This window comes from Capra hircus, chromosome 13, assembly GCF_001704415.2.
Source record: "Capra hircus breed San Clemente chromosome 13, ASM170441v1, whole genome shotgun sequence".
In the NCBI taxonomy this organism is placed as follows: Eukaryota; Metazoa; Chordata; class Mammalia; order Artiodactyla; family Bovidae; genus Capra; species Capra hircus.
The window spans coordinates 64,201,299-64,223,130 of NC_030820.1; the positions used below are offsets into that span (position 1 = coordinate 64,201,299).

Sequence of the window (21,832 nt, forward strand, 5' to 3'; positions counted from 1 at the left end):
AGGGTTTTGAGAGTTGCTGCCTCCTCTGTGATCCCACAGGCACTACTTACTCAGATTTATTATGGAACTTGGCCATTCCGATTTATAACCAACTATTACACATGTCTTATCTCCCTCACTAGACTGGGAGCTTCCTGACATAGCTTATTGACTGCCCAGGACACAGTGTACACTCAATAAACTACTGGTTTAGGAAAAAACAACATAAACTGCCACCTTAGACCCTTGAGCCAATCTTACTGACTATGCAAGTTCAGAAGAACTATTTCAGAGGTGATCAAAACCAAAAAGCCTTTATATAGCAGTCAGTCCTGTGATGCAAAGCTCAGCCTCAAACAAGGGTCCTTTTGACAAGGCAACCATTCCCCACGTTCCTCAGATGCTCACTATGGTCAAAGTAGTAAACTTAGTTCTCCAGAATTTACTTTCCCAAGATCTGGCAGTTCAATAAATACATTCCCCAGCCCCCACTTCCAACGCCTCTCCTATATCCTTCTGACCTTTAATACTGTGTAACATTAGATGAAAAATTGATTTTTTTTGGCTACGTAATTTGCAGCTGAAGAAAAAATATACTGTTTAAGGTGTTAAATATTTTTACATGCAACAAACCTGGCATGAATCTAACCTGTATGCACATTTTGGAGGTACAGGCGTAAATGTCAGTGCTATAATTTGTTATAGGTTTCTGATGACCAGCAATGAAAATGACCACGGATGCTCACAATTCAAACCACTTTTACGTAAATGTGAACTTTCCTAAAACAGCCAAGGGAAAGAACTTTCCACCCAAGCCCATAGGGTCTCTTAGAGATACTGATAGCATTGTTCACTGGATTAGGTGTTCTTTGAGAAACTCCTACAAATATTAGTTTCTTTCTGGGACTATGCTTTGACCTTTAATAAAAAATGTGCCATAAGATACCAGCTATTAAAATGAAAGGAACAGTTTTTAATGCCTGAACAACTGCCATTTCATATAATCAGCTCTACTGAAGGCTATACCTTAACAAGTCTGCAGTGTTAAAAAAAAAAAAATATATATATATATATATATGGTGACTTCACTTAAATTTCTCACTTACCAGACATGAAGCAGAGTTATAAGAAACCATGAATTGAATGTATCAGGCATCTGACACCCTAGAAAATAATAATGAAGTATAAATATGTGAGGGTTTAGAAGAGGAATATGGACTCTATTTAAAATATTGGTAGGGATTTGTTCAATCAAAATATACAGCAGTCACAGCACTCTCTGAGAGAAGGCCAATGGAACCACAAGGCAAGCCTATGGGTTGAAAGAACATTGACTGTAGTCAGACAACTAGGCCTCTAGTTCCAGCCCCATCACCACCCTGCTACGTGACCTTTGGAAAATCACTTCTCTGGGCCTCAGTTTTCTCACTTTGTATCGTGCGGCCTGGACAATCTGTAATTCCTTCTAACTTCCATATGAGTCAATGTTATTTTCCCTTCCTGGTCTCAGTTCTTTTGGAAAGCTAGGCAGACACCACTTGCCTACCCCCACTTAAGTATAGGCTTTTTTTTTTTTTTTAACATATTCTTTAAAAAATGTGTTAATTTATTTGGCTTCCTTGCATCACAGGTGCGGCACATGGGATCTCCCTTGCATCATTCAGTATCTTTCATTGTGGCGCGCAGACTCTCTAGCTGTGTGAGGGCTCAATAGCTGCAGTACGTGGGCTTAGTTAAGCTCCTTGGCATGTGGGATCTTCATTCCCCGACCAGGGTTCAAACCCACATCCCCTGCACTGCAAGGTGGACTCTTGACCACTGGACTACTAGGGAAGTCCCATGTATAAGGTTTTTTTTTTTTTACTTGAGCTCTGCCAAGAAATTAAGTTCTTCTTGTATCCCTTTCCTGTTTTATTTCTTTAAGGTAACCCAATGTGCTACAAACATGAGTATGCTAAATGATGCAACCAAAATAAATGATTGGGAGAAAGGAGGAGAGTTCTAGGGAACTGCAGTTGAATAGAAAGCAGATGATATCTAACAAAACGCCGTTCACCACCCCCAGGAATGATAAACCAGGCAGGACTTCTCCTTGGTTTAAGATACCAAAAATCAGGTCAGTGCTTAGATATCCAAGCCTCTCAATTCTCAGATCCTTAAGAAATGCCTCTGGCTTGGTGAAGGGCCCCCCAGTGAATATGTCCTCCTTATTACATGATGGGGAGGAACGGTGGAACAAGAAGATAAAAAGAGAATCAGTGGGAATCTGATTCTGTCCCTTGGATTAATGACTCGAGAAAGAAGTAGTATCTTCTGCCCTTCAGCAAACAATGAAGTATACTATGAACTAAATGATCACAAACAGGGGCCACTAAGATAGAAAACACAGAGCAGGACCCCTGCTCTTAGTGAGGCACACTAACAACATCAAGAATAATGAAGAGCTAGAATTCCTTCTGGGCTTACTATGTATGTGCCAGACTCAATGAAAGGTACACGCATTAGCTCAATGAACCCTTCCAACATTCCTATGAGGTAGGTATTGATATTATCCCCATTTGACAGGTGAGAAAACTGATGGAGAGATCGTGACAACTGCCCAAGGTCACACAGCCGTGAAATCAGACATCTGGGATCAAATTTAGATCTGCTTGATTCCATATACTATGGCCTAATCGCTAACGGCCTAATATTAGGATCAGAAACTAACATTCACTAAGGGTTCAAACTTCCTGCCAAGCCCACTGTTGGTCATGTCAGTATATTATCTCACTTAATCCTCACTTCAACCCTGAAGGCAGGCATTAGAAGCCTCATTCTAGAGATGAGGAAACGGGCTCCAAAGAGCTAAGGAACTTGTGGGCAGCCACAATATTAACAAGCTAGTGGCTAGGATAGCGTTTAAGTCCAGGTCTGTCACAAACTGACACCAAAATACTCTGGTGAGCTTACTGGGAGGTGCCCAGCAGCTGTCAAGTGGACTTCCTCTTGGAGCCCGGCAGGAGGGAGGTGAAGGCTGGCCTGGCCAGTCATTCAGCTATTAAGACACATGCCATCTGAGAGTGGGCCAACCATCCTCCACCTAGAACAAGAATAGCCATGAGAAACTCTCGAGCCCAGATCTGAAGTTGGGTCTTTTTTGGATGCTAGAACAAAACATTAAAAAGAAAAGTTTTCTTGGAAGTCTGTCTTTCAATCTGGAAAACGAAATTTGGCTGCTTCTAAAGGACAATCTGTTCAATTGCTACCTCTACATCAAAGCTTCTCAGCAGCCTCCAGGAGCCTTTCCAATTTTCTCAAAGAGGGAATCAGTTCTTGAGCTGGAAAGCGCAGACAGACAGACAGGCCAGCAACTGGACTTGGGTCACAATTTTCCCTCTGGGGGACAGCTCAGAGCTGAGGATGGGAAAAGAGCTGGCATATGACTGACTTCCTGTACCCACTGGGGTCAGAACAGAAAAGCACAGGCTAAAGCCCTGAAAAACAAGACCACTGAAAGTTTGTGAGCAACTCAACAAACAGCAGATTCTTTAGCTTTATGAAATGTCTTTAAGCACTTCAAAGTTAAAACCTGCTATAGGTCTTCCCATGATCACAAGGTCTTCCCATAATCACACTTAGCTCCAGTATACATTCAGTGCACTATTATGTGAGGCTAGATATTTTTTTCCTCAACATCAGTTGAGAAAATTAAATTAATTCATTACTGTTATGAGGCAGCAGTACTAACATAGTTGCATGTTTAATGAAGACACTGGGGTCAGACATCCTGATTCAAAACCTTAACTCTACTTCTTTCTTGCTATGTGACTCTGGGCAAAGTTACCTGTCAGTACCTGTTTTCTTCTCTATAAAAATGGGAGAATAAGAGAACCTACCTTAGAGGGTTTTTGTGAGGAATAAATGAGATAAGGCCTGTAGAATATTTAACAAAGTGGTTAATGTTTAATAGGTACTCAATAAACATTCGCTTTTGTGAACATTTTTTGAATTTTATGAATTCACCAGAGTTCCCTGGTGGCTCAGCTGCTAAGGAATCCACCTGCACTGAGGGAAACCTAGGTTCAATCCCTGGGTAGGGAAGATCACCGGAGGAGGGCATGGCAACCCACTCTAGTATTCTTGCCTGGAGAGTCCCCATGGACAGAGGAGCCCGATGGGCTACAGTCCATGGGGTCGCAAAGAGTCAGACACAACTGAGCAACTAAGCACAGCACACATTCACTACTGTTTTTTAGTGAATTGTTTAAACAGTAGTGTTTAAACTATCTTCGAAAAAACTCATTAAGATTTCATCTATTGATGATGAACCTCAATCTTTTTTTCTTCAAGTTTAAAAATAAAGACATCACAAACTTATACAAAATTGATATATTTGATAGCTGAGTATTAGTAGCAGAAAGAGATAAAGGTAGAACCTCAATTTTATTAACTCAAAATTGACTCATTAAGGAGTCTCCCCTCCAAGGTACAAGGGCTCTTAGGGCTATAAACAAAGCAGTTTGCAGACAACAGTGTGGTTTTAAACACAAGCTTTACTGACTGACTGACCACCTCTGCCCCAAAAGAGCTCTTTATAATGGAACTGATCTCCAAAACTCCAGTTAGCAAACACTGCCTGCTCACAGAGGGTACACTCATTCATGCCACAGTGACATCATCAGAACATCTTGGAAACAACAGTGGACTATTAAGGTATCTCCCCAGTCAGAATCCTCAGCATCTAGGCCTCTAGATCAAGACCTGTGAACACTTTGGCTCTGACATGACAGAGTATTTGTAGCTTTGGCATTTTATGAGGACTTGTCCAAGAGGCTGACAGGCATACATTTACTCAGTAAAGAACTCAAACTTCATGACATACAACTGGCCTCACTTTTGTTGGAAGAGTGAAAATGACACCTACCACTACCTAAGGCTCTAAAAGTAAAGTAAAGACTCTAAAAGTAAAGCCCTAAAACACACACACACACACACACACACACACACACACACACACACACCCCCAAAGGCTCTAAAAGTAAAGCCCTAAAACACACACAAACACACACATACACACACACACACGTTCTCTTCTTTTACCCCAAACTTGTCTGGCCTACTCTTTAGAATCCAAAATGCAAGAAAGTCAATCTCATTACTTTATAGATACTCTTTGTCTGCCTCTAAGTGGTACTCTTCAGATTTTCTCCCTTTGTACTCACTGGCCACAATTTGGAACCACTTTGGTTTAATTCTGAAATTTAACCACAAATGACAAAAATGGACCACAACGGAGCATAATACAAATGAACATAAGTCTAAAAGGTAATTCTCAAAGTGAGTCTCAGAAAACCTGAAGTAACAGTGCTATCACTGAAAAATGTACTGCCTCCCCAGAAAACTAATTCAAAGGGTAAAGTTAGGGTGTACACATTTTAATAATATATAAACAGCAGCTCACAAAATTAATAGAACACATCATGGAGGTAGTTCTCAATTAAAAATTATAAAATACAAAGAATTATAAAACAAATGTTAAAATGGACTATAATTCTATCTTGCAATTATATTCATTCACAGGCAATAGGTTATAGCAGAAAAATTCCTGGATTTTAAGCCAGATGACATAGGATCAAGGCTTGAGTAGTAAGCAACTTTGGGTAAATCACTTAGCCTCTTTAAGTTTTAATTGTTTCTGAAAACAAAACAAAAATTAAAATAAGAATATAAGCCCTCCAGTCTTGCAAGGTTTTATAACTCCGAAAGGAAACAAACGTAAAAGCATTTAAGTGTGAATTATTAAAATGTAATGGATACTCATTTTAATAAACTTCTATTTTTATAAGCAGTCTACAACAGATTATAAATTGAAACATGATACATTAAGTATGTAATAATAGTCTCATTATTTAACATTATAATATTAACTCAAGAATATTTAATAAGGATTAGCTAAACAAAGACAGCTAGTAAACATCCTTTCAAAATAAAGTTTATGAGATATTTAATATTGAATAGATGTCTAGGAGGAAGTTTTAAAAAGATCTAAAGAAAAATACTTTAGCACACAGACTTAAACTATTTAAGAAAAATCCAGCTTCTAAAATTAAGTTTCTTCATCATGTAGAGAAAGAATATTTTCTCCTTTCAGACTAGTTTCTCCTAAAACAAAAAATTGCTAGAGGTGAAAAAGCAGCAGGAAGGTTTTCTTTCTTCACTATGAGTAAATAAGAAATGGAAAGCAGATACTAAATTAGGATTACAACTCAGCATAGTATTTTAAGTTTCTAATATAGTATCAATCTGCTGAAAGTAAACTCAACAAAACAACTTGCACCTAATTTTAAAAAATAGTAAATAAAGCTGCATCTCTTTCTTCATTGTTGTTAACATAATTATATATTAATTATTTGCTGTCCATGAAAAACATCACGAACATATAGTTAAGTGTTTTTTGCTTTGAGGATAACGGCTATTACCATAAGAGGTACACAGCACACATTTCCTTCCAAAATCTGTGGAACTGGAAACAGTTTAAACTTTCCCAATGACTTTATAAGTATCTGCTTTAAATGACTTGTTTATAACTACAGCAGTTTACAGCAACAAAATGAGTATTGTATTGATACAATCAACTGCTAGTGATGATCATCTACTGGTTTAGAAAGCAATTTATCAATGGGATAAAAATAATAAAATTATACGTACCTTTTGACCCAACAATCCTTTTACAGAAAGAAGAAAAATCATGAGGCATATTCCAGGATTAACTAAAACAATTATAAACTAGAAATAAAAGAGGAATCACTGGCTAAAAGTTCATGTCAAAACTGCTAAGTAAAACATACAGAATGTAAAACGGTATGTTTACTCTGAATACTCTTATGTAAAACATGCATATGTGGACAAACGGGATGATAATGTTGAAGTACTGGACACATTTTTACTTTTTTTTTTCCCCAAATGCTTTATTTTTCCCAAATAAAACATCTTATTTATAAGGTTCGTTTGGCCTCTGTTTATTCTATTAGGAGAAAAATAGGAAGCTTTTATTATATATCCTGTGCAAGAAAACCTGTTTCACTATTACTTTAAAAAAGAAAACTATCTGAACAAGACACAAACATGAACAGTAGATTCATTTTTCCTTTTCAGAACTTTCAAAAACAGTAACTTACTTAAAAAGAATTCCTCGAAGTCAGTTTTCTCCACACAGCTGGTATACATGCGCAGGGCTGCAATCTTAATTTTCTAGACAAAGAGAATAAAACAAACTCAAGACATGACCAAGTGAATGTTCTGGTACCATTAGATATGGGTCACAGAATTTTATATTTTTCAACTAGAAGGATGGGTCCAAACCTGTCTCTAGGCAAATTTAATAGCTAAACAATATAGATAGCTTTATTTTATTAAATCAAGACATTCGGACTTCAAAAAATTCTAGATTTTATGATTTTAGCATCAAAATGTCAAAAAGATTTTTCTAACATTGAGAGGAAATATATCCTTTAATTCAAACCCATTTTACCACATTTGAGCCTCTAAACCATAGTTCAGAACCATCCACATTAACTATTTATGATCTGAAACCCTTTATATTAAAAAATTACCCATTCTCCTGACCAAAATCAAACAAAACCCTCAATCATTTGATCTTCCCTCAGAAGCACTATTATCTATTCCATAAGTCTTTTTTTTACCCTGAAAGAGGGGGTCATTTTTTCCTGTATTTTCCCTAGTTTTATAGTTTGCTGATCCTAACAGAATACTATGTTTATAAATTTGTTGGATCATGGAGAAAGCAAGGGAATTCCAGAAAAACATTTACTTCTGTTTCACTGACTGCACTAAAGCCTCTGACTGTGTGGATCACACAAACTGTGGGAAATTCTTAAAGAGATGGGAGTACCAGACCATCTTACCTGTCTCCTGAGAAATCTGTATGCAGGTCAAGAAGCAACAGTTAGAACCAGACATGGAACAACAGTGAGAAAGGAGTACGTCAAGGCTGTATACTGTCGCCTTGCTTATTTAACTTCCATGAAGAGTACATGTGAAATGCTTGGCTGGATGAATCACCAGCTGGAATCAAGACTGCTGGAAGAAATATCAACAACCTCATATACGCAGATGATACCACCGTAATGGTAGAAAGTGAAGAGGAACTAAACAGCCTCTTGATGAGGGTGAAAGAGGAGAGTGAAAAAGCCGGCTTGAAACTCAACTTTCAAAAAACTAAGATCATGGCATCTGGTTCCATCACTTCATGACAAATAGAAGGGCAAAAAGTAGAAGCAGTGACAGATTTTATTTTCTTGGGCTCCAAAATCACTGTGCATGGTGACCACAGTCACGAAATTAAAAGACACTTGCTCCTTGGAAGGAAAGCTACGACAAACCTAGACAGTGTACTAAAAAGCAGAGACATCACTTTGCCAACAAAGGTCCATATAGTCAAAGACATGGAGAGCAGTTAAGTATGGGTGTGAGAGTTGGACCATAAAGAAGGCTGAGTGCTGATGAATTGTGGTGCTGGAGAAGACTCTTGAGGGTCCCTTGGACAGCAGGAAGATCAAACCAGTCAATCCTAAAGAAAATCAACACTGAATATTCATCAGAAGGACTGTTGCTGAAACTAAAGCTGAAGCTCCAATACTCTTGCCACTTGATGCAAAGAGGTGACTCATTGGAAAAGACCCTGATGCTGGGAAAGACTAAAGGCAAAAGGAGAAGGGGGTGACAGAGAATGAGACAGTTAGATAGTATTACTGACTCAACATGAATTTGAGCAAACTCCAGGAGACAGTGGAGGACAGAGGAGTCTTTGGAGAAGGCAATGGCACCCCACTCCAGTACTCTTGCCTGGAAAATCCCATGGATGGAGGAGCCTGGTAGGCTGCAGTCCATGGGGTTGCGAACAATCGGACACGACTGAGCGACTTCACTTTCACTTTTCACTTTCATGCACTGGAGAAGGAAATGGCAACCCACTCCAGTGTTCTTGCCTGGAGAATCCCAGGGACGGGGGAGCCTGGTGGGCTGCTGTCTCTGGGGTCGCACAGAGTAGGACGTGACTAAAGCAACTTAGCAGCAGCAGAGGAGTCTTATGTGCTACAGTCCATGGGGTCACAAAGAGTTGGACACAACTTAGTAACTGAACAACAACAATAAACACAGCAACTCTTTTTAAATAAGAGTTTCTAATGAATATAAAATATAGTAAAAGGATCAACTGTTTACTATTCCCCAAAACACCAAGAATTCTCATAGAATCTTAATCTGAGTGATTTTAATTTATTCATGAGCTGTATACTGAAGATTTGTATATTTTACTGTATGTACATTATGTCTTCAAAAAAATAAATCTAAAAATGAAAAGTAAATTTTTATGAACTGTAGGTCTGAAGACCAACTCAGTGCTGAAGGAACAAGAATTTCTAAGGACTTTCAAAATATTTCCTTAAGGATACAATTAGTGTATCAACAAAAGGCTTGTAGAAGATTATTTTTCTTTAAAATGACAGAGAAATTTACTCAAATATGCACAGACCAAAAATATATATATATGCAAATGATGTAGCAACTGAGGAAAAACCAACCTAGAATTTTAGCAGAGCAGTTTTGTTATTAAGGTTCAATGTCACCAAGGATAGACTATATCCACTACTACATAATATTCATATCTCAGTTTCTCATGGGCAGAAATACCTGTTATAAAATAAAGTATTATGTTTTTGATTGCAATTAAGATTTTTTCATTTGCTAATTTGAAATGTTATATTTTCAGTGTTTTTAGCCTAAAGTTCATATAGGGGAAAACAAAACAACATATAACCAATGGAAATCAGGTATACTTTTATGGGCAATATATCAGTGTTAGAAGCCCACATTTAAACAAAACTCTTGGTGAGACACTAAAAGGGAAGAGCAATTTAAACTTAAAAGAAAGCAGCATGATACATAAAGATAAGAGCAGAAATTAATGAAACTGAAAACAAAAATAATACAGAAAATCATAGGCCAAAGCTGGTTCTTGGGAAACAACAAAAAAAATTGACAAGGAATAAAAAGAAAAAATAGGGACTTCCCTGATGGTCTAGTAGTTAAGACTTTGAGCTCCCAATGCAGGGTTCCTGGGTTCAATCCCTGACCAGGGCACTAGATCCCACATCCGCAACTAAGAGTTTGCCTGCTGCGACGAGAAGATCCTGCGTGCCGCAGCTAAGATCAGAGATCCCTTGTGCTGCAACTAAGACCCAATAAATAGGTAAATACATATTTTTTTAAATAAAAGAAAGAAAAAACAGAGAAGACATGAGTTACCAATATTGGAAATCAGAGAATAGAGGGAACATCACTATATATCCTAAAGATAGTAATAGGATAATATTATGAACAACTGTAAGTAAATAAATGTCATTATTTTAGATGAAGTGGACAAACTCACCGAAAGATACAAGCTACCAAAGCTCACGAGAATAAATAAATAATGTGAATAGTCCCATCTCTTCTGTTTTTTGGCCTCTACGTGTAGCATGCGAGATCTTAGTTTCCCAACAGGGAACCCTGAGCTCCTTGCAGTGGAAGCATGGAGTCTTAACCACTGGACCACCAGGGAAGTCTTCCTACCACTATTTTAAAAACTGGATTTGTTGTTAAAAATCTTCCCAGAAAGCTCCAGGCTTGAGGGCATCACTAGAGAATTCTATCAAATATCTAAAGAAATGGTATCAAATCTACATAAACTCTTGTAGAAAAAAAGCAAGGAACACATCCCAGCTCATTCTATGATCCAATATTACCCTGGTATCAAAACCAAAGACATCAGAAGAAAACAAAACAGTAAAACCATAGTCTTCATGAACACAGATCCAAACTCCTTAATAAAATACTAACAAATCAAATCCATCAGTATTTTTAAAGGAGAACATATCATGATCAACTGGAATTTATCCCAGGAATTTCAAGTTGATTCGACATTCACAAATCAGTGTAATTCACCATATCAGCAACCTAAAAAAGCAGCATGTTTCACTTTTAACACCTACAGTTTGGGGGAGTATTTTATATAGAACACATTTAGAGAAGTACTGGTCTATACCATTGCCAAACTAATGATATCCTAACGATACCATTATCCAAATGACTTGGCCTTGACAGGCCTATTATTATCCTTGAAACAGAGTGTTTAGGACATCTGTAAGCTCTTCATTTCAGTCAACAAATAATTTATTGAGCACCTAACTCAGTGCCTAACACTAATTTGGACACTAGGAAATACAGCAATAAACAAAGCCGTTAAAAACTCCTTTCATGGAACTTAAGGCCTAGTTTAACTATCATGACACATTTAAAATTTTTCTTTTTTATTTTAGGCCTCACCTTGTGGCATGCGCCCCCTGCATTGGGAGCAAAGAGTCTTAACCAGTGGATGGATGCCCAGGGAAGTCCCAACACAGTTATAGTTTCAAGTAAAATTCCTAATGGCCCACGTCAAAACTTTTTTTAAATCTGCAGTTTCCTTTCAATTCTTATATACAGTCTTCTGGTTCATAATTAATCACTTTGCCTAAGGAAAGGCACACTTGCCTGCAAGGCCCCACATCATTCCTTGAGAAAGAGGTTTTTCCCCACCACACGTTCATGAAGCAAGCATTCATTACAAATAATGAAGACCTCACCAGATTGGCCAGTGTATTTATACAGTGCTCATACTGTGGCAATGAGGAGCATTTTATAGTTCCTCACTTTTCCTGCAGCAAAGCCAAGCCTTTATACTTGGGTGAGCCATTTTCCTGGACAAATCTCTAAAGCAAGTCCCTTAAGACCATCACACAGGGACTGGAAATAGCAACTCGGGGAAAGAACGTCTTCAAGACTCATGTGTTAATATAAGTTAAGGAAGTAGGTGGACTAAATTTCCATCCAGTCAATACAAATTGTTCTGGTCCTCGGATGACTTCATGTTTATTTCATTCTAACTTTGGAAGACTCCATCAGTCTAATTGACTAAAACACAAGCACCTAAGACAGCTTTGGGAAATGAAAATCAGCTTTCCCAATAACTGATGCCATTTGTACCATCCTACAAGATGAAAAACGAATCTAGTAAAAGGCTTGCACTCACAGCTGTGTGAGTTGGAAGGGGCTTTGAAGTAATTTGAACTTTCTCTTCTGTACTGGAATTCCTTCTCCAGCATTCTTGATTCATGGTCAACTATCTGGGCCCCTGTTCAAACAAGCCCAATGACCTTGTGAGGCTACCTAGTCCACTGGAGGACAATTCTTATTAGATTTTTGTTATACTGAACATAAATCTGCTTTGTGTAACATTCATTAAACATGATCTGCACACTGGAATACCTCAGAGTAAGTCTCTCCTTTTTTTTAGTATATTTATTTATGTATTTAGGAGAAGGCAATGGCACCCCACTCCAGTACTCTTGCCTGGAAAATCCCATGGACAGAGGAGCCTGGTAGGCTGCAGTCCATGGGGTCGCTAAGAGTCAGACACGACTGAGCGACTTCACTTTCACTTTTCACTTTCATGCATTAGAGAAGGAAATGGCAACCCACTCCAGTGTTCTTGCCTGGAGAATCCCAGGGACGGGGGAGCCTGGTGGGCTGCTGTCTCTGGGGTCGCACAGAGTCGGACACGACTGAAGCGACTTAGCAGCAGCAGCATTTATGTATTTGGCTGCACCGGATTCTAGTTGTGGCACACGGGATCTTCAGTTGTGACACCTGAATTCCTAGTCATGCCATGTGGGATCCAGTTCCCTGACCAGGGACTGAACCCGGGCACCCTGTACTGGGAGCAAACAGTCTCAACCACTGGACCACGAGAGGGAAGTCCCTCTCCTTGTTTTTTTTTAACATTTCTTCCTCAAATATCTGAGAAGAACCATTAGCCTCCTCTTTCCAGGCAAAGCATCCCTATTTCCTTCAACCACTCTTCATTCAGGTTTCTGAAGGCTTCACAAGGCTCACTGCCCATTTCTGAATGCATTCCAGTCTGTCAGTGTCCTTCAGAACAGGAATAACTTTTGGCTTAATGCTAATCTGGAAACTGCCTATTCAATGACATGTGGCTAAATCTGTTAAATGTTATCCTTATCTTAACCTGATACTGTTCCATAAAGATAATGAAAAAAAAAAAAAGGTTATTTAGCGATAGTCAAGTAGGTAAGGAAAAGCCACATTTAAATTCCTGAATATGCATCTAGAAGAAAAATGGAACCACACTTGAAAACATTACATAAAAAGATGGAGGAAAGATGGCTGACACTGCTGATGTGGAGAGACAAGCAGACATTTTACTCCCTAATGAAAGACATGTGAAAAGACAAAATTCAAAGATTCTTGCCAGTGCAGCCCCAATACAAGTGTCTGCCATAGACTTCTGAGTCAACATTTGCTGAAAAAGGCTCTTTCAAAATGGAAAGTTGTACCTACATTTTCCCACCCAAATTATACTAGAATGTCATACTTTGATGTTTTGATGTCACAAAAATGAAGGTTATATGGCAACAGATGCTGCCACATCACAAAAGATTTTTTAAATGCAATTAGAGACTTAGTTGAGGTCACAAGGGAACCAAGAAAAATTAGAGACTAACTTAAACTAAAACGGTGAAGAAATTTTCCTGATGATTTAGTAATCCTCCAAATGGTAGCCAACTTTCCCTCTGGAATCATAAAAATACAGACGAGACAAAGCATATGGAAGCAACCAAGTGGAACTCAACCATCAAGAAATTAATAAAACAGTCCATTTTTTCTCTTCTCTTTTTTTCTTTCTGCTCTTATTTCCCTTTTAATTTCTTACTTTCAAACAAAACACTAAGCTTTTAAATCCAAATGCTATGATTGCAAATCTTTTTTTTTTTGCAATTTTTTTTAAATAGAGGAAAAGATCCTGCTTAATATTACCAAATATACCAATGTTGTCAAGGAATTATGATGTAAAAAGAGATAACTTTAAGGAGCATAAGGAGTACTTCATTAATGATTAAGAAGGCATTTCATAACCTTAGGGTCTCAAGAACATTATTATAACCGAGTATGAGTCTTATCTTCTACACTTTTCAAAGCCCCTTACAGACAAAATGCTGGTAGAATCACTGTTCAATTTATGTAAAAGGGCAGTGTAGAAAAAAGCCTATATGTGTTGCAGTTAGAACTGTTAGGAAGACAGCCAGACATTTCAAGAGAAAACTAAAAGTAGAGTCCACAATAAAACTGAAGTTCTAAATAATTTGACTACAACTTGTTAAAATGGTGTAAGTGAAATAATTTAGTCATTTTGGGCAAAGCTATGGTGTTTTCTAGAAAAATCTTCTCTACTGCTTTGTATTGGTTTGCTTTGATTATGACATGACTATAACTTACGACTGATCAGGCTTAACCAATATTCTAGCAACCTTGAAAAGTATTAAAAGCTACTTTTGCCATAACTGTAGAAAAAAACGGTAGTACTAGAAGATAACTGGGCTGAGAAAAATCCAGTGACTTGTATTTTATTACTTTAACTGGTTAGAGGCATTTCTATAAAAGTCCAGAGGCAGTAGCACCTGAAGCAAAGAGGACATTCACTCATTTATAGCAAGTACTATATAACAGATAATGTGTGAGGCCAAGATCTCATGAGGAATGACACAGCAGACAGCCCTCCATAATATGAATTACAATAAATCACAGAACTGATTAATTTTTAAAATGCTCATTAATAAAATTTTAAAGAAAATCACTACCATGACCTACAGAAAATCACTTATAAATCATAGAAAGTAATGTTTCCTTAAGAACACTGCCCATCAGAACATTTGGCCCATCTAACTCCTTAGAACTTATCTACATGGCATTCATGTGGCAAAGATCGGGAAAGACCAGTCTTATTCGTTCACCGGCTACTGAGATACTCCTAAGGAAACAAGTTAAGGGAGTAGAGGCAGTATTTCAGCCCCACATGCTTTATAGACCTGACTTAGAATGGGAGACAAGGGGATACAACATGTTTTAAAGCTCTCAAAATAATACATACATTTCACAAAAAGCAAAGCAGAAGCTTTAAAAAAAAAAACTTCTGCACGGAGAAGAAAGCACAAAGCTCAAAAAGAAAAATGAGAAAAACTTAGACTTTACCCATTTACTGTATTTCAGAGGTCCTGTGAATCCCATGGCTTCTATTATCTTTGTGAAAGCACCAACCTTCTCCTCAACAGGCTGTGGTGAATCCTTGGCAGAAGAAAGCTATTTAATAAAAAAGAAGGAATCAAAAATCAGTTGCAAGAAAAATTTTCTTAAAAGAATGCTTTTATTTCTCATTAGGTCTAAGGGGAATTTTTATTGCTTAGATTTTTTTCACCCAGAATTTTTAATTCTCATTTTTCTGAGTACTTCTTCACTCAGTACAAACATATCTGAAATCTTAACCGGTGTCCTCCAAATTTCAGAGCAGACATACCTACCCCATTTAAGTTCTATAGAAAATAGTGTTTTAAAAAAGAAACCTTGACCCCTCCACCTCCCAAGAACAATTCTGAGAAGAGGAATGTTCTTTTTTTTTTTTTAAGAGGAATGTTCTATGTTTATTGACATTATAGGAAAAGGAAAGAAAAATATTATCTGAAAGCAGACAAAATCATAGACACAATCAACCAAAGCAAGCACTGAAAACATGTTTTTAAACTCCTGTATTTTTAGTATAACAAATTTTATTAATGACTATAGATACATTTTGTAGTTCACAAATAAACTCCATGGAAAACCTTTCTAATGCTAAGCCTCTCTAAATGAAGCCAGGCTATCTAACTAATAAGAAATTCTCCAGAAATTAAAGATTACTTTATTAAAAAAAAAACTATGACTTTTCCTCTAAAGTGCTTTTTAAGCTAGAGAGTACAAGGGAAGAAATACAAGACATGGGATCAGAAGCCTTAGGTCCCAATATTCAGTTGGTCTGTCTCCTCCCATCCTTGTGACCCTGGGCAAGTTACTTTACTTCCCTAAACTTCATCTTCTGCATTCAATAAAATTTCTTGCCTCATCCAGGTAACAATTTTGCTGAGTTTCAAATAAGAACACTTGTGTGAAAGCATGCTACAGACATAGAAAGAACTCATTAAGTCTCACCTTACTTGTGGTATGATACTTCCTCCTCAGCTCAATGTCTACTCCAGGAATTTGCACTGATCCACCACATGCTAGGGCCTGGCTCATCTGGAGCCCCAGGAGATTTAAGGGCAAAAAAAAAAACAAACAAAACAGATGTAAGCAACACTGAGCACACACTTAGAAGGTTAATGTGAGCAGAGGTACTTCGAAGTAAAAAATATACAATCTTTCCAACCTTCCTTAACCCAGTTCCTAATGGTATCTGGTACATACTCAACAAACATCTGGTGAATACCTGAATAAGTAAAAGAATATAAAATACCTTTCACAAAATATGTACACAGTAAGTAGTAGAAGTTTTCATCATCAGTGTCAACATCACTGTTGTCCAGATCAAAACTGTCTTCCTTCTACGTTTGCACTGCATTTGAAAGCACTTTGGCAATGTAACAGTCACTGAAAGTGAAGCCACTGAAAGTGAAAGTTGCTCAGTCGCGTCTGACTCTTCTCAACCCCACAGCCTATACAGGCCATGGAATTCTCTAGGCCAGAATACTGGAGAGGCCTTTCCCTTCTCCAGGGGATCTTCCCAAATCCAGGGATTGAACCCAAGTCTCCCGCATTGCGGGCAGATTCTTAACCAGCTGAACCAGAAGGGAAACCCAAGAATACGGGAGTGGGTAGCCTATCCCTTCTCCAGCAGATATTCCCAATCCAGGAATTGAACCGGGGTCTCCTGCACTGCAGGCGGATTCTTTACCAACTGAGCTACCAGGGAAGCCATTAGTTAAAACTATTATGTGCCAGGCACTATGTAAGCGCCTTACAATGAATGTGCCTTGTACATAAGTGCCTTATGGAATCCTCACCATAATCCCACCAATATTGGTAATGTTATAATCAAGACCAATAAATATAGTTTTGAAAATAAATTCCTATGGAAAAAATAATATGCAAGCTATCCTCATTATACTGTTATTCACAAGAGTGAAAACTTAGGAATAAGTCCAATGAGAAATGAGGTGGTTAACTAAATTAAGGTTCAGTCACTCAATGGAGAAATCAAATGATCAGATTTTTAATAGGCTTTATTTCTAAAGGCAGTTTTAGGCTCACACCAAAGTGCAGACAGCTCCCACATACCCCTTCCCACACATTTACAATATCTGCCACTATCAACATCCCTCAACAGAGTGGTACATTTGTTACAATGGATGAACCTACACTGATACAACATTATCACCTAAAATCCAGTTTACAAGAGATTATTATTTTTAGCAATGTGAAAACACATTTATGTATACAATTATACGTAGACGCACAAATGCACATGTTCAAGTCTAAAATGGAATACACAGAAAAGAGTTATTGCACTATGCTGGTAGAACATGTAAGAGTTTAGGAACCTAGTTTCCAAACTGTCAGTACTATTATATTTTCTTTACAATATAAAGTGGCGGGGAAGAAGTAGCAGAAGGATTCCTTTCTGTTTTGTTCCAAGAGAAGGGACACACTGAAATGAAAATGATTTTTCCTTTAATACTAATGAAGGAAAAAATGGAATTTCTAAATGTGGAGAGTTACTATTTACTTTTCTTTCCAAACAAGAATATTAAAAGATCAGTCAGGATTCTTCTGGTCAGTGCCAAGGACTTACACTTAAATTCACAGGTATCAAGAAGGCTGTATAACACTAAACACAGAACAACTCCTATTATATCACATATATCAGTGTAATGGCCCACTAGAACATGAAACACTTAAACAGGTTCAAGGAACACAACCAACAGTCTCAACAAGCTGTGCTTTGGGGCAAGTTATATTAAATGACATGATCTTTTTCTTCCCCAGAAAACATCTAGTTTCCCCGTACCTAAACATACCTATAAACACATACATTTACTTTTTTGTACTACCCATTCTTGCCTTTGCCCCCTAAAAAAGATTCCCTTGACCTTTAAAAACATTAATTTTTCCTCTGTTTAAACCAAAAAGATACCAAGTAACTTTTTGTAAAGAAAAAAAGAGAGAGAAAATACCCCAAAATACTCACTGTCACTTTTTCAAAGAGGCCTTCTCTGACTGTTGTATCTAAAACAGTTTTTTTGTCATCCCATGATTCTCCATCATGGCAGTAGCCTGTTCATTTCATTCATAGTACTCATTACAATGTACAAGTATATTTTTATTACACACGTATTTATTTTCTATCACCACCACCAAAAATATCCATGAGGGTAGGAACTAGCTGTATTACCAGAATCAAGTACAGTGCATTATACACAGCAAACACTTAAATGTTTGTTGAATGAACAAACCTAGCCACTGGTAAGGTTATTTCTTATTATATGCTTCTCCATAAACGTATTTATTTATGTTTTAGCTGCGCTGTGTCTTCCTTGCTGCACAGGGGCTACTCTTTGTTGCAGTACGCAGGCTTCTCATACATGTGGCTTCTCTTGTTGCGAAGCACAGGCTCCAAGCCTGTGGGTTCAGTAGTTGGGGCACACAAGCTTAGCTGCCCCTCGGCATTGTGGGATCTTCCCCATCCAGGGATGAAAGGGATCGAACCTGCATCCTCTGCATTGGCAGGCAGATTTTTATCTGCTGAACCACCAGGGAAGCCCTTACTATATATCCTTCTTCTTCTTATCTATACATATATCATGCATACATGATTCCTCCAACTTTTATTAAATACCCATAATATGCCAGCCTTTGTGCTAGGTTTTAAGATAAAACAATCCTTACCCTATGGAACTCATAACCTTGTGGAGAAGAGAGAGAAAACTCACTTTACTTTCATATTTTAAAATGTTTAAAGACCACCCACCAAACACACACACGCACACGCACACGCACACACACACACACACAGCATCAGAAAGGATATAGAGCAACTAGAACTCTCATACTCTGCTGATGGGAGTATAAAATGATACAATCACTTTGAAAAATTATTTGGCAGTATCTATGAGGCTGAATGTATACACATTCTGTAAGATTCAACAATTCCATTTCTAAGTATATATCCCAATAGAAATGTGTATATATCCTCACAAAAACATATAAAAGAATGCTCATAAGAGCCCTATTTATAAAAGCCCAACTAGAAACAATCTAAATATCCATCAATAAATAAGTGCAAAATTAATTGTGGTAGTCAGACAACAAAATACTATACAACAATGAGAATGGATAACCTATTAGGACACAGAGTAACATAGGTGAATTTCTAAAACAAAGCTGAATGAACGCAGACAAACAAAAGAGAGTACATACCATATGTTTGAAAGGCAAAACTACTCTGGTGTTCAAAGAGAAGACTGCTCAACTTTGGTTAGGGATAGAGACTAGAAGGGGATCAAGGAACTTCTGGAGTTCTATTTCTTGATGTGGGAGCTGGTTATGTTTACTTTGGGATAATCCATTGAGTCACATACTTATGACTTATGCCTTTTTGTATTTTTATTATACTTCAATAAAAAATAGAAATTGAGAGATCAAAAGGATCTGGAGTCATCAGAAAAGAGATCATGGATAAGCCTTAAGATGACAGCAGCATAGAGAAGGTGAGTGAAAAGACAAAGGTGAGAAGCATGGGGTAGTGGAAGATAAAAAAACAGGGTTAGAAGCTCCAGCTTTGCCTATCTCATATGTTTGTTTTAGAACCAAATAAAATAATCTATGTAAAAGAGATGGGTAAACTTCAATGCATAAAACAAATATGAAGACCTGTTCCAGACAAATCCAATGGCAAACTTTGCAAGGAGCCCCTCCTTAAGTGAAATGCTAAAATTTCACTCTTTTTTGCTTCCAAAAAGGTTCTAAAAATGAAAAGACCTTCCTGATCTGAAAGAAATAGAGAAAGAGAGGAGGGAAAGAAGGAAGTAATGAACAGAAGGAGGGAAGGAAAAAGGGAAAAGGAAAGAAAGACTCAGCAACTCTTGAATATCTGGCCCTTTTAGCAAAACTATAAGCTCCACCAGGGCACAGTATATCTTGTACTTCTTTTATTTTCTGTCCCACTGCTCAACACCATTCTGGGCATGGAGTCAGCACTCAATAAAAACTAGGTGGGTTTTTTTTTTTTTTTTTTTTTTCAAATAGAAGGACAATCTGGAGAAGGTCCAGAAAAGAACCACAGGAATGATCAAAGAGATGAATAAAAGGTCCTAGTGGAAAGGTTAAAACAAATTGAGGCTGTTTAGCTTGGAGAAAAAGCAATTAAAGAACTAAGGAGTAACTTAGAATAACAACACTTGAGCTGGAAGGAATCTCAGAGATCTTCTAAGTCCAGCCTTTTCCTTTCACAGATGAGGAAACTAAGACCCAGGAGAGGTTGCAACTTAAGGTAGTTTTAGGACAAAAAAAATTTTTTTAAGTTTCCATTTACAAGATGAGGAGAAAATTTACCCAAGGAGCATGAACATAAATAGCAACAAAAACCATAGTTACAATTTACTAAAGATCTCCCATATGCCCAGCATCTGTATGCTTGCTGTTTTACTTTTGTTATCTCACAGCAATCTTACAAAGTTGATACTATTTTTTCCCATTTTAGAAATAAGGACTCTAAGGCTCAAAAAAGTAAAGTTCCTGAAGAGGTAAAGCATATTCAGAGCTCTCTTCTCTCCCCTAGCTGATTTCAAAAACCTAAGTAGAGTTCAACATTGGCTAATGTACATGCAGCACCCAGATCTTAATTTCTAAATATTCCCAATATTATTCTTCAATAAAAGGAACCAGGGCTCCCCTGGGAAACTGTTGACTCTAGGACTAGAGCAAATTAAATACAGCATGAACCTGAAACATCTTGTGGTGCCCAAGAAATAAAGAAGTGTTCAAAAACTGAAGGAACGTAGAAAAGAACTTGAAGCAGCTCTCAACAGCCAAACATGGGACAATTTGATCGGCAAAATAAATAATGAGAATAGATTATAACTCACAGAATAAATATCCATTAGCTCATACTGATACAAACAAAATAATTGAATAAACAAATAAATGGAGAGGAAATGACAGCTCATCCTTACAGTAGAATTCCAGTAAACAAATGGAGTAGGTATTGATGGAATTAGAAAATGACCATCAAGCAAACACCACAGTAATGACTACTGCAGTCAAGAACCATAAATAGAATTATCACATGATACAGCAACACCACTTGTAGCTAAATATTAAAAACTAGAAAAATTTAAAGCAGGAGCTTGAAGAGATATTTTCACACTTATCTTCACTGAAGCATTTTTCACAATAGCCAAGATGTGGAAGCAACCCAAATGCCCACTGACAGAACAATGGATAAAGAAACTGTAATATATAAATACAATGGAATATTATACAGCTTTTAAAAAAGAAAAAAAATCTTGTCACATGCTATAACACAAATGAACTTTGAAGACTTCATGCCAAGCAAAATAAGTAACAGAAAGACAAATACTGTATGATTCCACTCATATGTAGCACTGTACTCAGTTGCGCAGTCATGTCTGACTCTTTTGTGACCCATGGAATTTTCCAGGCAAGAATACTGGAGTGGGTTGCCATTTCCTACTAGAGGGCCCATCCAGGGATCAAACCCACATCTCTTGTGTCTCTTGTACTGCCAGCAGGTTCTTTAGCACTAGTGACACCTGGGAAGCCCCATAGGTAGCATTAAAGTAGTCAAAATCATAGAAACAGAAAGCTGGAAAGGTGGTTGCCAATGGCAGGCGGGGGTATACATTTTCAGTTTTGCAAGATGAAAAAT

General features: G+C 37.5%; 1 protein-coding gene across 1 annotated transcript in view; it reads right to left on the reverse strand.

The window, feature by feature from the left end:
* LOC102172278 (ubiquinol-cytochrome-c reductase complex assembly factor 1) overlaps positions 1–21,832 on the reverse strand; it is a 96,489-nt gene that overhangs the window by 57,055 nt on the left and 17,602 nt on the right. Inside the window, exons 3-6 of the mRNA XM_005688494.3 lie at positions 16,099–16,185; positions 15,109–15,216; positions 7,140–7,212; positions 1,086–1,143 (exon numbers count right to left, since the gene is read on the reverse strand). Coding sequence (XP_005688551.1) covers positions 1,086–1,143; positions 7,140–7,212; positions 15,109–15,216; positions 16,099–16,185 — 326 coding nt within the window. The remainder of the gene's footprint in view (positions 1–1,085; positions 1,144–7,139; positions 7,213–15,108; positions 15,217–16,098; positions 16,186–21,832) is intronic.